Source organism: Pempheris klunzingeri, chromosome 16 (assembly GCF_042242105.1).
Source record: "Pempheris klunzingeri isolate RE-2024b chromosome 16, fPemKlu1.hap1, whole genome shotgun sequence".
Classification (NCBI taxonomy): Eukaryota; Metazoa; Chordata; class Actinopteri; order Acropomatiformes; family Pempheridae; genus Pempheris; species Pempheris klunzingeri.
In genome coordinates this window covers 13,742,856-13,760,461 of record NC_092027.1, presented here as the reverse complement: position 1 = coordinate 13,760,461, position 17,606 = coordinate 13,742,856, and the positions used below count along the sequence as shown (strand labels likewise).

Genomic DNA, 17,606 nt, shown 5'->3' with positions numbered 1-17,606 from the left:
AAAAAAACATGAAGTGTTTTTATTGTGCCAGTAGCATACAGCACTAAGACAGTGGGTCATTTTGATCACTAAGACTTAATGACCAAAAGGACCCACAGCCTATATCCCACATGCAAAGTACAGTTAGTTAAGACATTCTATTTCATTCATCATCATTGAGTAGACAAGGTTCCTGTAGTTTTTCAGATGTTTAAAGCAAGAGAAGACTGAGACAAACCATCTGAAGGTCTTATTTAAAGAAAAAAAAATGCATAAAGCTTCAACACCCTCAAAAGGAACTTTCACATACATTCATTTTTCACATATAGCTGACGATCTTGCACAAGTTGAGAGTGCAATTGCAAAGAAAATCAAAAGAACTAGGACACTTAAACCACAGTTTCGATTAAGGGTCATGGCTACAGAGCTTCAACAACATTCCAGTGCATGTGTAAGGCAGAGGGGTGACATGCTAAATGAAAAGTTTGAAGTGGTTTAAGATAAGATTTAAGGAGGAAAGGATAGAAGTTTGCCTTTCAGTAAGATTTAGTGGCACTAAATCTGTAGTGCCTTAACATGTTCATATAAAAAAGTAAGAGAGAAATGATGTGAAAATCCATAATCTGTGAAATAGGCCTACAAATTTTTGGATTAATAAAATGTGTACCATATTTAAAATCACTTAGATTCTGCCTTTTATTTCAACTAACCCAAAACATATAAGTTTGTTTCAGTGAAGTGTCCATAGTTGTTAGAGCATGAATAATTCATGTGTTTATGCCGTGGAAGAAAAAAAATCCACAAACTAAAAAAGGATTTAAGGTATGGATGCTCACGCCTTCTTTGGAAATGATCCATCATTACAGGCCCTTAAGGCAGCCTTTAAGATCAATAGGACGTTATGGTAAAAGTGTGTATTCCATGTTAATGAGGAGCGTTTCATAAGGAAATGAGGTCTGAATCGTCATGAATGCGATGATGGACCTTGGAGGTTCAATGGTTTTGTGAATGTTGTTGCTTGTATATGATCCTTATATCTTCAGATTTAAAGCATACACTCTGGGTATCTCTTTTATACTGGTGCTCTTTCATCTGTATCCTGTAAAGGTATGAACATGTTAATACTAGCCATGCAAATAAAATGACTTGTTAATATCATTATCATTGTCTAGGGTATAGAATTTCTGAATATCACACTGTTACTGTTACTCTATTTTTGTAGTTATACCATATGCAATTTCTGGGACCACCATATTAGTCCTCCAAGAGAAAAGAAAGAGAGAAAGAAAGGGTCAAGACATTTGCAATAACAGAGAGCTGAGCAGGCCATCGGAGCCCTGCTCAGCTCTCCACTCTCCTGATTCAGATCAGATGTGAGGTGAAGTTCAGCAGTCCTTTCTCCATTGAATCCCTCCTGAAGAGAGACAGCCCCTCTGCTCGGCCCTCCAGAGCTTCTCCTCTGTCCAGCGTGCCGGTCAGGGTGGAGCAGCAGCCTCGGTCCACACACGCACACAGAGTTGGGACGAAGAGGAGCTTCAGCTGGGACTGTGAGGAGCCTCTCCTCCTTCCAGCTTCAGCTGGAGGTTCCCCCCTCTGCTCAACAGGGGGCAGCACACACCAAGGACTCACTGCTAATGGAGCTGCTAAGCCCATCAAGAGGACGCCTGTGTGGACTGAGCCCTCATTCCCCGTCTACACAGGAGCTGCTGCTGCTTCTTATTTCACCAGCCCACACAGCAGTTACATCACTCTGTACCCACATTTACCCATTATGCCATCTTGTTCTGGCTTTACCTGATATACCAGCTGTCTGGAGCACTTCACATTTACAATGAAGTACATTATTAAAACAGATCAAGCTTTTGGTTTGCAGGAGTACTTTTTCTGCAGATAAATGCAATGGGTTGTTTGTTACATCCTTTCTTTGCTTCCTCACTTTATTCATTTCTTCCTTCTTTCCATCCTTCTCTAGTCTCTACTGTCTGTACTGTTACTTTCTGCTCACAATACTTGATTGATTTAGTCAATCTATATCTTATCACCACTGTGTTGGAAACAATACTCAGATTCTTTAGTGAAGATAATTAATAACACAGTGTAAAAACTACTCTCTTACTAGCACAACAATAATCACCTGAAGCTCAGTATCAGCAAGACCAGAGAGGAACCGGAGGCACCATGGTCCGGTTATCATCCGGGGGCTGAAGCATCAAGGCCAGCAAACCTCACAAGGCGGTGAGGAAGGCCAGCTCTGTGGAAGTGGACAGTCTGGAGGCCGTGGCAGAGGTCCAATAACCTGGATAACCCGTCTGTATCTGTATCTGTATCTGTATCTGTATCTGTATCTGTATCTGTATCTGTATCTGTATCTGTATCTGTATCTGTATCTGTATGTAAAAAGCATCTAATAGTTGTCAGAAAACTGTAGTTGAGTGAAAAAGTACTATGTTTCCCCCTGAAATGCAGCGCAGTAGAGGGGGCATAAAATGTTACTCAGATAATGTACAAATATCAAATATCTCAAGTACTTGATAAAATATACTGCTGCTCCTCTAACTGTGTTAATACTGTCCCAACATTCACATTCGGTCTAGATCCATTTAAAGCCATCCTGTGCACATGGCACATATCGGGAATCAACAGTATTTTTTAAGAATTCACACAGCATCATCTCGTGCATGTTTACTATGTGTCAAGTGAAATGCCGTGGCTGTCTGCTCTCTGAATATGACACAGAGGAGTCAGATGAGGTGAAAATCACTGGAATGTTGCCGAAAGCTTTTCACTTAAAAACTTCAAATCACTGCATTGTTCTCGTTTGATCACCCTCATTCCAGGGTGTGTCACCTCATTTATTACAGCTCTTCTCTCTGATGGGGTTTTCTTTATGGAAGGTCAAACTGGTTTTTCACATTTACTAAGTATGTACTAAGTTTAAGAAGTGCAAACTTATATATCTGATATATTTTTTTCTGATATATTCTGTGATTTCTGTGAAATGCTTTTACCTTCTGAATATGTACAGGACATAAGGGAGAATAACTGAAAGTGCTGTTTTTGAAACAAGTATGGTTTTATAATTACATCTAGTGTTCTTTTTCTTATTGTCCTTGATACAAAATCAACATTTGGTGAATAGCGTCCAACTTTTGTGTGATAAAAAAATCTAATCGCTCATTTAAGTCTCTCTTGTAGTAAATTATGATAAAGTTTAACAATAGTAAATCTTTTTTTCATAAACCAGTTTTAGCTGATGTAACTTTAAATTGTGTAAATGTGCCGAGTGATAACAACCTACTGCCATGTCTTTCTTCTAACAGGAGAGGTAATATGTCAAAGTTAATTCAAGAGCTGTCTAGACTTTTATTAAATACAATTATAAAAGGTTTTCAGTTGAGAATTTGTAATAGTTTTAATGTCTGGTGAAGACAATGAACAGTGTCACCTGAACTCAGTCAGTCTGGTATTGAATTAATATTTTGCATCTCTTGGTATGTTTTATCATGGAAGTGTGGGTTTGTTTGCAGGTTTTTATTAGGAGAAAAACAACAACCCAAAAATCATTTGTTTTTACATTTTAATGTAAATGTGAAGTGCTCCAGACAGCTGGTATATCAGGTTCAACACACATTAAAGCCAGAACAAGATGGCATAATGAGTAAATGTGGGTACAGAGTGATGTAACTGCTGTGTGGGCTGGTGAAATAAGGAGCAGCAGCAGCTCCTGTGTAGACGGGGAATGAGGGCTCAGTCCACACAGGCGTCCTCTTGATGGGCTTAGCAGCTCCATTAGCAGTGAGTCCTTGGTGTGTGCTGCCCCCTGTTGAGCAGAGGGGGGAACCTCCAGCTGAAGCTGGAAGGAGGAGAGGCTCCTCACAGTCCCAGCTGAAGCTCCTCTTCGTCCCAACTCTGTGTGCGTGTGTGGACCGAGGCTGCTGCTCCACCCTGACCGGCACGCTGGACAGAGGAGAAGCTCTGGAGGGCCGAGCAGAGGGGCTGTCTCTCTTCAGGAGGGATTCAATGGAGAAAGGACTGCTGAACTTCACCTCACATCGGATCTGAACGGCCCTGCAGGCTGCAGGTTCAGGAGAGTGGAGAGCTGAGCAGGGCTCTGATGGTCTGCTCGTGTTCTCCGTTTCCACTTTGGAGGCCAACTCAGGGAAGAGCTGCAGGATTCCTTTGAAGTGACGACGCACCATCTTTGCTGTGATCTGACTGGGCTCCAGTTTCCAGTAGTTTCTCCTACTGTCCAGTGAATCTGGAACCACTGGGACCTGGAAAACACAACATAGGGGTTTTAGAGACACACATGAAGTTGCTTCTTTAACAAAATTATTGCAATATAACAATAGAATCATTTGAAGTATCAGGTGTAGGAGTGAAAACTTACCTTGACAAAACAGTTGTTGGCCGATAAACAGACTCTGATGTTGTTCTCAACAGATTTTCTGTCTTCAGAGATCAGTGGTGTCAGCTTGTCCATCAGCTACAAAACATCAAGTTGAAATAAGGAGTTTTAAAAAAAAGATCATTTTAAATTTCTATTTAAAGTTTCTTAAAGATAGTTATTGCAAATGTCTTGATCTTTTCTTACCTGAGTAAAAGTGAGCATCTTGCCTGGAGCGTCTTGGAGGACGATAGCGATCTTAGCCAGGTAGGTGGTGCTCCTCCTGAACAGACGCTGCTGCGAGCTGCTGGCTGGAGCAAAGAGAGGCGGCTGAGCTCCAAACTTCTCAGTCCTGTTCTGCATCTTCTTTGCTGGAGAGTCACGTCCTGCACACAGAGTGGTGTGATCACAACCTCACTGAGGGCAGATGTGGACCTGAAGTGGTCAGCTGTGGATATAAGGCCTTGTGGGGACAATAGGACATTTGAGGGTGTGCAGTGTAGGTTAATGAGGCCCTTTTGATGAATCAATGAGCCATTACTGCCGTAGGTGGAGCCAGTGATCACAGTAATACTGCAGCCCATTTCCAAAAGTTCATCAGCATGTCTTTGTGGATCTTTAGAGACTTTGCTCACATCAGAGGAGACATTTCTTCAAATACTCCCAAAAAACATATAAAACAAAGTCAAACGTTGCACCATCATATCTCCTATTTGGAAATCAGATGAATGCTGAATCGGCAGTGAAATATGTATTTTTATCTGAATGTATTTTCTGCTCAGCGCACTCTCCAGTTGTGTTTTGAGGCCTCCGTCACAGAGGGGTGGTATCAAAATATTAAACTCAGATTAACATCTAGAGTTTAGGTGAGACTGTATGTAACATTCAAGATGCTAATCGACATAACAATGATCTTGAAATTAGACATTGCATTTTGTTTGTTTTTTGTTGTGAATTCAGTTTAGGTGTGTGTCTATCTATCTATCTATCTATCTGGAAAAACAGACTTAGTCTCCTTCTCTTATTCCATGCAGGTATATTTTTACATGTAATTTATAACATGTAAACTATAAAGGAATAATGTTCTTTGTTTGAGAATTTGGCGAGAAAATGTTTAAATAACCAAATTTCCCAAAGCAAGCTCAGAATCTTACTAGCATCATTGATTGAGTTTCATTTTCAAACTATCCTGAACAGAGATAAGAATAAATCAAACACCAATAACCACTAATTTTTAATCAATGTGTCTTTACATGGAGTCAAGATTATGTGGACTGACGTCACAGACAGGCTCTGCTTCAGCATCTAGCTTTATGTGTGCAGACAAATCAACATGCCTTCATGAGGAAAGTTTTTCTTTTGTAATTAGTTTCAGAGTTAAGAGTTAGAGTTAAGTTAAAATGACTTGGGATACTGGTAGAACGACAGTCTGACGTTTCTCTTCTTCTAATAAACAACATAGAACACTATGATCTGTATAAACTACTTTTTAGACCGTTTTTAATTCATCAACCAACATGTTGTCTTTCTTAATAGTCTTTACAGAGAAGATTTAATGAATACATAATGAATATTTAGATTAGGTCAGTGTGCTTCTTCACAAACAAGTAAATCACTCTCACGGACAAATGCTAGAATGAAAGAGGTGATAATAGCTGGAATGTAACTATTAAAATCTCTGATTATAGCAAACACAATGGTTTGGAATGTGACTGGAAAAGTCTTTGTTCACATCTGAGCTTCATTTGCATTCAATTCAAATGACCACACAGACAACTGGGGTACTTCACTAAACACACAGTAAACATGTTGAAAAGAACACCGCATCAGATATTAATGCAACCCATGTTTTTCATGTCTTGAAATGGCAAACATGTTTATTTCAACAGCACTAAATAGAGTGAGATGTATTGTGTTAGACTTACATCACATTTACTTATCTAAGATGATGATTTGTCCTGGATAAAATGTCAGAATTCAGTCTGCGCTTCATCTCCTCTAAGAAACACAGCCATCGCCTGTGTTTTATCTCTTCAAAGTAAACCTGCTTGTTGCAACAGACCTCGGAGCAGCTGAGTAGTAAAACTGCAATCACAGACAAGTGTAATCAGCTGGTCTGGTGTTTGGTCAGACTCTCAGCCTTTTGCACAAAGCATTCAGTCCAGGTAATGTGTTGATGCATGTGAATGGGGATCAGCGATGTAAATGACCTTTGTCATTATGTAGGACAAAAGGCAGCACTGTAGGTATGACTTTAAAGGAGCGCTGGGTGATGTGCAAGCTGCTGGATTGTGATTAGATTGCTCATTGGAATGTCTGTGTCACTCAGCTGTGTATTGTGTATCATCAGGCCAGCCTTTGAGAGGCTGAAAAACACATTTATATTGTGTCCTATAACAACTTAAGAAATAAAGGTGAACAAAATGTAAACTGGAACCTTATAGTTTGTGTAACAATTACTGAAGTTAAAATGTCCACAGTATCACAAACTGAAGCGGGATCAACACACACCTGCAGGTAGTTGAGAATTAGCTGAGGTTTGTCTGCAGCTTCACTGTGAAAACAACTTCAATGTGTTGTTACTGCACTGACTGACTGAGGCAGATGGACATTTCACCCAAAAAAACTTTTGTGAGTTTAATTTTAAGATAATTCAAGTTAACTGTTGATTGTTAATCTCATGGCTGCATCTTCAAAAGTTAACAGGCCTACTTGTTTATTTGTATCATAGTTAGTTGATCTACTGTGGCTTGGATTGTACTACATAGCTTTTGGCTGAAGCTTCTGTCAAGTTAATAAATATTTTATAGTTATAACTTTAATTGTATAATATCTTTTGAATTGATCCTCAAAATCACACAAAAAAACTGAATACCTTCATAATGCCTTTGCTTCTGATGTTTGTGTATGTGATGGCTAATGAGAACAAAGGGGCAGATCAGTCTCAGAACATTCGCAAAGACATGCTGATGAACTTTTGGAAATGGGCTGCAGTCTTACTGTGATCACTGGCTCCACCTACGGCAGTAATGGCTTATTGATTCATCAAAAGGGCCTCATTAACCCGCAGTGCACACCCTCAAATGTCCTATTGTCCCAACAGGACTTATATCCACAGCTGACCACTTCAGGTCCACATCTGCCCTCAGTGAGGTTGTGATCACACCACTCTGTGTGCAGGACGTGACTCTCCAGCAAAGAAGATGCAGAACAGGACTGAGAAGTTTGGAGCTCAGCCGCCTCTCTTTGCTCCAGCCAGCAGCTCGCAGCAGCGTCTATTCAGGAGGAGCACCACCTACCTGGCTAAGATCGCTATCGTCCTCCAAGACGCTCCAGGCAAGATGCTCACTTTTACTCAGGTAAGAAAAAGATCAAGACATTTGCAATAACTATCTTTAAGAAACTTTAAATAGAAATTTAAAATGATCTTTTTTTAAAAAACTCCTTATTTCAACTTGATGTTTTGTAGCTGATGGACAAGCTGACACCACTGATCTCTGAAGACAGAAAATCTGTTGAGAACAACATCAGAGTCTGTTTATCGGCCAACAACTGTTTTGTCAAGGTAAGTTTTCACTCCTTCACCTGATACTTCAAATGATTCTATTGTTATATTGCAATCATTTTGTTAAAGAAGCAACTTCATGTGTGTCTCTAAAACCCCTGTGTTGTGTTTTCCAGGTCCCAGTGGTTCCAGATTCACTGGACAGTAGGAGAAACTACTGGAAACTGGAGCCCAGTCAGATCACAGCAAAGATGGTGCGTCGTCACTTCAAAGGAATCCTGCAGCTCTTCCCTGAGTTGGCCTCCAAAGTGGAAACGGAGAACACGAGCAGACCATCAGAGCCCTGCTCAGCTCTCCACTCTCCTGAACCTGCAGCCTGCAGGGCCGTTCAGATCCGATGTGAGGTGAAGTTCAGCAGTCCTTTCTCCATTGAATCCCTCCTGAAGAGAGACAGCCCCTCTGCTCGGCCCTCCAGAGCTTCTCCTCTGTCCAGCGTGCCGGTCAGGGTGGAGCAGCAGCCTCGGTCCACACACGCACACAGAGTTGGGACGAAGAGGAGCTTCAGCTGGGACTGTGAGGAGCCTCTCCTCCTTCCAGCTTCAGCTGGAGGTTCCCCCCTCTGCTCAACAGGGGGCAGCACACACCAAGGACTCACTGCTAATGGAGCTGCTAAGCCCATCAAGAGGACGCCTGTGTGGACTGAGCCCTCATTCCCCGTCTACACAGGAGCTGCTGCTGCTCCTTATTTCACCAGCCCACACAGCAGTTACATCACTTACGCTGTACCCACATTTACCCATGATGCTTTCCGTTTTCGTTTGTAAAAATGTTTTCTCCTTCCTCAAACTTGCACTTTTGTACGTTTTATGTTTTTTGACTGGAGTGTACACATCAGTTTTTTGTTCAGACACACACTTTAAAAATCACACACAGCCCATACATGGCCTCATGTGTGTCTTATTGTGTCGTAAATTTTGTGTATATTTTATTTTGTTGGTAACCAAGTTCATTCGTATCTCCTGAGGTTCCACTTCATGTAGGCTCAGGGGGATAAAAGACTTTCAGCGGATGAGCAGTGTGTAATATAGTTACCAGGACATTTATATACAGTATATATTTTTTACATAGTTTTCTTTTGTGTTGGAGGTCAGCATTTGACCACAAGAGGGTGTTACGGTATTTCAGTTTAGATTGAAATACAATTGCTGTCAGTAAACTCCCTTGTGTGAAACTCAATGAATAAAGCTGCTCTGTATCCTGGCACATTTGTCCAGCACTGTGTGACATTCAATATGATCATTATCATTAATTGTCTATAATCATCCTCCATGTCTCACCTGTAAATGTCGGTCATGCCATATTTAGGCGATTTAAGAGACGACTAATGGCGCGTGCCATGATTGCACACCAGAAACTGTATTAACATGCAGTTGATAAGTTTGAACTTTAAAACTTGTTCTCCAGGCTGCAGGCACCCTATTTAGAGGATGGCATAATACTGAGTTGACTGACCCCAGAAACAAGGTTAAGTTGAGCAAATATGTAGCAGGTGAAATCTGTTTGCGTTTCTATTTGCTGCACATCTGTGCTACAAGGTACATTATCTGAACAAGAGTTTCCCAATCGTGGTCCTGGGGTCCTACTGCCCTGTTTTTAGATGTTTCACAGCACACCTGATTCAAGCAACTAGCTCTTCATCAGGCACTGCAGAAGCTTGGTAACAACCCATTCAATTGAATCAGGTATGTTTGAGCAAGGGCAGATGGCCTCCTTGACCAGGATTAGGAAACACTGGTGTGAACCATAACCTAGTTTGTTCATCTGGAGGCAAGCAGAATGTGACCACCTTTTTAGAAAGGAAAGTGCAGTCAATGTCCATTAACTAGAAGTCAGGGCTAGTGAAGGCTGACGGGCAAATACAGTAACTTGTACAACATTGATGCACAGTGCAACACAATATATCTTTAAATACTCTCTTTGTGGAATACATGGGGTGGAGTCACATTAGTTTGCCATTCAACCATATCAATATAGAGCCAGGGATTATGAACAAAAGACACACACCGACTTCTCATAGCTCATACACTCAATTGGAACAACAGAATGGGAAACCGAGCATACAAGCGTGTCCCTCCATCACCACGTCTCGGAAGAAGTTGTGAACAAAGAGAAGACAGGCAGTTATTTATGACCCACTCACTCAACAAAAGATATTTGAACTACACAAACAGGCTTGGTAGCAAGTGGTAAGGAGGACTGTAAACAGTGTGCTAGTACCAGGGATTACCTGAGATGTTTAAAGCCACTTGGAGACTTCAGCCTGAAGAATGCACAAAGTTGAGATTTCACAACCTCGCCTACTTCCAAGGTACATGCAGAAGGGAAAAAGTCAGAAAGTAGTATTGTGGTATACAGGAAAACGTTAGATCAGCACATGTGCGTCATCTCACTGACTGAAGAATGCACATGCACATTTTTATTTATCTATTCTTTTGTAGTTTACATCTACATTAAGTGTTATGTTGTCCTGCTGGTTCACATTTAGGTTTGTCTAATCCTTCTTATTTCAAGCTACAATTTGATTAGATACAAAGTGAGAGCGTGAATGGTCTGAGGCTCAACTTGGAGACAGACTGAAATGAGATGTTTACAAGATGACACACTGCAAATTGTCCACCAGATCGAATCAGTCTCCACAGCTCATTGACGATAAATAGGCTTTAAATCATGGCTTCTAAATGTGAAATGCTGAATGTCTCACTTCAGAAGAGACTGTTTTCCCCCATCTTTATGCAGTATTTTGAGTCATGAAGCAGTTTAATAGATTGACTTATCTATGTTTAGATGTGAATTCTTATGAATTGTACATCCATACTTCACAGCTCTTATCAAGGTCAGGAATTTCTCACAGATAACATCAGAGCATGTGAGTCTTGCAGTCGAGGGCAAACTGAGGGAGGTCTGTCATGAGACGAGAACTTGGCTGGACAGAGGGCAAGGAAGAGGAGTTGGGTGAGCTCAGCATTTGGCATCTATGCCCACAACATATTTCAACCCTGTGGGATTACTGGTGGACGACCTAGATTGCAACGCAGCCCTCCTGCCCTCCATCTTTTTTTCCCCCTCCCTCCATCCCTTCGCTGACTGGTCAACAGAGATTACACTCAGAGAGCAGGGCCTGGCAGTCAGACAGAAAGGCTGAGCATGTGACTGCGCGAGTGACACACTGAGGGACGGAAGACAAAAAAACACTTCTCTTTCCTTTTCTCCACTGCTTCTCATTTTATTCTCTTCTACTCTGTTCCCCATGCTTTTGTGTAATTCACACTCTGTCTTTCTAGCTCCAGAACAGCTTCCTTAGGATTACATTACTAAGACTTATATCTGGCTGACAAATGCCTTAACCAACCTGTTTTGAAATTTTACATAGACAGAATTTTTCAGGAGGGATACCAGGAGGTTGAATTGACAAGATTTCATTTAATTGTGCAATCAGAAGAAACTGGAGCTTGTCTCTTTATCTGTCTACTGTTAAGGATTAACTTCAGTTGTTGGTTTGTATTTACTGATTGAGTAAACTGGTTCAAGCATTAATCCTCCTGGATGCTGTATTGTACAGAGGATCCTCACAGTATTTGCTGTACAGGCCAGTATTGCTCTGGACATCACAGATTTCCTGACCTTATTCTGTGCTTGGCTGTCTCTATATGTATGTGTGTTTTTAGGTTACTCTCTTCCTTAACAAACCCTTAACTCAAAATTTAACCTTACAAGTACAGTCCTGATGTTAGTCGCCACCCCTGAGCCGAATTGTGCTTCTGTTTTCTTTTCAAATGGTGCTGCTATTTTGATGATTTGCAACAGTAATGAAGCGTGCTGCACTAGAATTTGCCTGATTGCCCTCGTCTCTGCCCCATTGTATGACTGTGTGTGAATGCGTGTGTGTGCGTGTGCAGACTAATCTCTACAGACAGTTGCTCTGCAGCTTGTTTACATGTAGGCCAGGAGACACCATGGGAGCCTGCCGCACTGAGGACAAATGCACTAAAATTAGCCCTTCCATTTCCTCCCGTCTGACAGTTGACATACTTGAAAAAACAAATACTGCAAATTAACCATTTGCCTTACTGCTCTAGTAAGTACTCAGATTCTTTACTCAAGTAAAATATAAAGACATTCAATTGCAAGTTACAGCTCTGCAGCTGAAATAGTACTCAGGTTAAAGTACAGAAAATGAAATAAAAGCAAAATGTGTGTTGAGTATAAAAAGTAACAAGTACTTATTATTATCCTGTTAAGAGTTTGTTTTATCTCATCTGTTACAGCACTTTAATGGTGTAACAGGTTATGGTAGAGTTGATTTAATAACTTCATATGCTGTTGAGTAGTCTAACCTATGACAATATATAACATCTTTTCAGCTGATCACATGTTTCGTGTGTAAAAATCCTTATCTACAAAGTAACTACACCAGAGTAAAAAGTAGTTTCCCTCTGAAATGTGCAGTAGAAGTATAAAATAACACAAACTGTAATACTTCTGTACCTCAAAATAGTGAGTAACTTAACTTAAGTAAAGTTACTTCACACCACTGACACCATGAGAAACACAAATTCTATCAAGTAATTATATAAACTATATCAATATGAAGCCAGGTATCACTGAAGTATCACACAGTACCTGTCTACAGGAGTAAACTCCTACGTGTGTTGTGTTGATTTTACTTAAAGGTACAGTACATGATGAAATCTTATCCTGAAATCCAGTACATCAGCTCACTGAGCTCCCTGTTCTCGTGCCATAATGTCCTGAATAAGAAGCCTACTAGGGGTGTCCTCAAGGTGTGGCACTTCTACGTTAAGAGGATAAACAAGCACCACGTCGACGTCCGTTCATAACAAACAACAATCTGGGAAGTCACGTCGCGCTCGTCTTCCTCGTCCCGGTCACTCCCTCCTCCCTCCCCTCTCCTCCCCCCGGCAGCTGCTGTCATCCAGAAACTACTCTATCATTATTATATCATTATTATTAGTCTGCTCACTCAGTCTGCGGGGCTGCATTCAAGTGCTGCCCCGCACCAGATATCACACAAATAGGTCAGTTTTTGTTGTAGCTGTTGTTTTATTTTGAAATTATATTATAATTATTGCAGTAATAGAAATTGACTAGTTTTAAAAAAGTTTAATCACCTGCAACTTAAATAAAGTGAAAATTATCTATATCCTATAAAGGCAAATAAACATCTCTTGATGTTAAATGCACAGAATTGTGAACTGAACAATTGTAAGCCTGCATTTCACATTTACAGCAAAACATTCTCCACACTAAACATATGATCCACTGACAGATCAAAATATACAAGAGTTTATAAATTAGTTAAGATTAGCTTCACCTTGACAATAAAAACAGTAAAATGCCACTCACATATTGATGTCCCTGCAATACCAATAGAATATATTATAGTATAACACTCCAAAGGGCTGTTTTTCTACACCTTATTTTTGGATACTTAAATTACATTTTGCTAATAATTATCATGCAGGATTTTTATTACTTCTAATCGCCTATTTTAACAGTATTGTTATTTTTTCTTAAGTTGCCTAAAAATCTGAATAATTACAGTGCTTTTCTTACATCAGGGAATTTTATTTCTTATCATAGAAGCAATATTTACAACAGCCCCTGCAGGCAGCATTACATACGATGACTAAGCCCTTGTAGTGTTAACTGTACGAAGTGCTGCTGAGTTGACCTAAAACTTTCAGGTTCATTCATTTCACATTATTGTTTTAAACCTCTCAACATCTCAACAGAAAAACTTTGATGACTCCTTTAAATACACAAATTCAAACTTACAGTATTTTTCACTTTATAGCACTTTTTTTATAACTTTTATTAACAGTACTGCGAGATGTTTTGTCCTCTGGGACAATAGGAGTGACCTTTGATTTACAACAGTGATATTGTGGGATTATATCATCTGTTTTTGAAGTGTGTGCTCGCTGTTTATTCTCACTATGAGGTTAATAAGGAATAATTAACAGCTGGGCCATCTGGGTCAACAACTAATTCTTCACCAACTATTAACAACTCAGACAGACAGCGAAGTATGCAAGGCAATATCACAGTGCTCCAGTTTCATGTCCAACCTTTCCCAAAACAAACAGTCAACCATTGAAATAGTTAATCAGCTGTAACTTTTCCGTGGCCATGAATCAATCTGTAACTTTGAGGACACAAAGTCAAAACATCCTTCACACACATGCAGCCATGCAACAGTCTCCTTCCAAGGCCCTACTGCCCTCTGTATTATCCATCAGATATATTTATATAATATAAATATATATATATATATATATAAATATATTATATTATATAAAGTAGTTATAATTAAAATATTTTGGGAAATCCGTTAATTTGCTTAAATGCGGAGAGTTAGATGAGAATGTCGTTACCACTCTCATATCTGTGTATTGAGCACATGGGTACATATATGGGTATGGTTAGCTTAGCTTAGCATAAAGACTTGAAACAGAGGCAAACAGCTTGCTCTGTCAACAAAATCCACCTACCAGAACCTCTCAAGATCATTAATTAACAGGTTACACCTAATTTGTTTATTGTGTAAAAGTGTAAAAAAAGCCAAGCTGTGGTTTTACGGGGGCTTTACAGGTGCTGGGAGGTGGATTTTGTTACCTGCAGATAGAGCCAAGGAGACTAGTATCAGTCTTCTCATCTTGCCCTCTCCTTCCCTCACATTCTTATTTCTACTGATGCCTCGTCTTCCCTCATCCGCAACACACAACCATCCCTTATATCTATTCCATTGTACACCCGCTCATCCCGACCCCAAAAATCCAAACAGCTGTGTCCACTGTTTACATATAAACCCTGTTGTTCAGAACATCAACTAATTTTCCTGTGTGCAGAATGAGTGAAAACACCAGTGAGTCCCACCTGCGACACAGCAGGGGCTGTTATCACATTTTTCCCTCTGTATGTAACAGGACGCAGACTGCCCCTTTAACACATCCACTGAGGAGGCCCATGATCAGGGTTAGATTTTTAATTTCACTATTAGGCTGCAGTGATTCCAATCAACTATATGGAAGCTGAATCAACCGGTGGACTGAGTGCCCACTCGACGTCCCCCTAAGTTCATATCTCTGTAGTTAAATCTGAATCTGACACGGTGCAGTTTCACTCACCAGCTAACATCCTGTCATCCTGACCTCACATGTTTTCCTCAGGAATGAAAACAGAGGCTGGTTAGGTGCAGTTTCCACTTTAGACACCAGTCTGACTTTATCTGACCTGCTACTGGAATGTGTTGCTCCTGCAAGATCTGAATGGAGAAAAATAACTTTGTAATGAGATAGCAGGTTTCCACATACATGCACGTGCCACACAAAACTAGCACGTATGCAACAGGTACCATGAAACAGCATCAACTTATTGTCAATTTAAACAAATCAATTGACATTCAGAGATTCTTAGGTTGCACCAATGACCAGCCTGTTAACAGCTGCAGTGGAGCAGCTCATATTTACACATGGCATAGTGTAAAAACCCACTGAGAGTGCCACTCAGCCCCTTTAGCCATGTCATCAGTACCCACAGTACCTTGGCATGTTTACTGTCTCTAAAATTGGTGCTGGTGATAAAAATATTAGCACTATGGTGGAAAACTTGATGAACAGTGACTGGCTCGTGGAGAATTAGGTTAGCTCAAGTCCACTCACTGTTTGTTTATCCACTTTTCTTATGTAACACAGAATGTGGTCAGTCATGTGATTCATACAGCCACCAGCCCCTTTGTCTTCACTTGTATAGCTGGATGGCAACTATTCCCTTTTTCCTAATGATTCACTAAATTTCATATTAAAGGACAACTATGCATAACAGATTGTCATTCGACTCCACTAAACATAATAGTCATTCAGTTACGCAGTGTGAATACATGAATGAACACACTGTAATCTGTTACTAGTCTTGTGTCTTTGGTTTTCATAGAAAAGACAGAAGGTTGTTCATGCCTTTTAAAGATAAAGTCTTTAATAATTACACAGACTTGTTTGTCTCGCTGCTTTGAAAATGTGTCAGCTGACTTTCAGTTTCTTTCTAAAACAACTAGTCTTATAAACAACTTTAACAACAAATGAGAAGGCTGATTTCTTTTCGTTGCTGTGGTTTACACATTTTCCAAAGTTTCACCAACTCTATTAGACACAAGGTTTGGTTTTAGTCAACAGCAAAGACCTGAGGCGCGTGTTCACATTTTGTAGGTGTGCAGTTAGTTTAACCTTTGTTTCAAAGAGCTCACAGACCAAACAAACAATGTTATTAAGGCTTTACTGTTTTATGATGACTGTTGTACATCAGTAACATGTATCCAGGCTGGTAAGTCACTCAGTAACAACCTTATCAACATCAAGAGAAAGAGGACAGGCTTATCATAACAGTTACTGCGCCTTATTGAGATAATCAATATCCAATATACTGTAGGTCCCGCTGAGGAAAGCTTCACATCAGAACCATGCAGAAGCGGAAAACACCACTGTTTGTGAACTCCCATAGCAGCCCAATAAAAACCCACAGATTGTCTGTTGACCTATGATAAGGTGCAATAATAACATGCTGCATAAATTCACCTGGGTGCTGGCTGCTAGGTAGGACTAAAATGATCTCTTTCCCCAAAATATGCTATCAAACTTAAGTGGTTTACAATAATTACTATCTGTGGCAGTAACAAGGTCTGTTAAATTAAGCATAACTTAATTAAATGTGATATTTGACATATTTTCTTTGGTTTTGAAAGGAATAGTTTGACATTTTAGGATACGCTTTAAACTACTTTCTTGCTGCAAGCCAGTTGAAAAGGTCAACACGATTCTAATACCTTATGTTAAATGTGAAGCTGGAGAGGTGCTGGTGGGTGGATGTTTCTACCTTCAGAAAGAGCCAAGCCAGCAGTTTCCCCATTTCCTGTATTTATGCTAAGCTACGCTAATCAGCTTCTGTAGTGTCGTATTTTACAGACAGATATGAGTGGTATCTAACAAGAAATAAAAGAACAAAAGCGGAGCTACAAACTGCCAGTAATAATTTATTTAGACAACCCTGGAAAGTAACTTTTCAAGCTTTGTTAATTTTACAGGAAGTTTGTAAAGATTTCCCACAGTGGTCAGCTGACGCAGCCAACAGGCATACATTTCTGTATTGGTCACAAGCTTACATCACTTTACACACCATTTTAGCATGTGCTATGTGAGCCCAGGCACATCTCATGTCATGTGTGTCTGAATCACCCACACTTGTTACAAGCCTGTTGCATCATGATGGTTGGGGAGGGCCACACAAAGAGTCAAGGATGGGTGTGTGCATGTTGAATAAAGGTGAATCATATGTCAGGAAACTCATAATCATAGTGTATTTAATGCAGTAAGAGTCAGTGGAGTGGATGAACTTTGACCTTCTGTGCTATATATTCTGTCTTTTATTATCTGCACAAACACTGCTATCAACCAGATGAAAGTCCACTTGCTTTATCAAGCACTGAGACGCTCTGTGGCCCACATATGCTGCACTAAATCTCTCCCAGTTTGCAGGCCTGCAAATGCAATCTTTGTTTCACAATGATAACAGGACAGGAGCTGGAGAGTCAGATGCGTGAACTCGCTCGCGCTCATACACGAATGCTCCCTGTGTGATGCTTTTATTAACACCAGATAAAAA

General features: G+C 40.2%; 1 protein-coding gene across 1 annotated transcript; it reads left to right on the top strand.

Annotated features, from left to right (window-relative positions):
• The first annotated feature begins 7,349 nt into the window (after positions 1-7,349).
• On the top strand, positions 7,350-12,769 carry LOC139215844 (forkhead box protein Q1). The gene is made up of 5 exons (XM_070846877.1): positions 7,350-7,392; positions 7,547-7,725; positions 7,836-7,931; positions 8,048-8,653; positions 12,602-12,769. Exons 1-5 carry the CDS (start codon positions 7,350-7,352, stop codon positions 12,767-12,769), a joined length of 1,092 nt encoding a protein of 363 aa, XP_070702978.1.
• Positions 12,770-17,606: the final 4,837 nt, after the last annotated feature.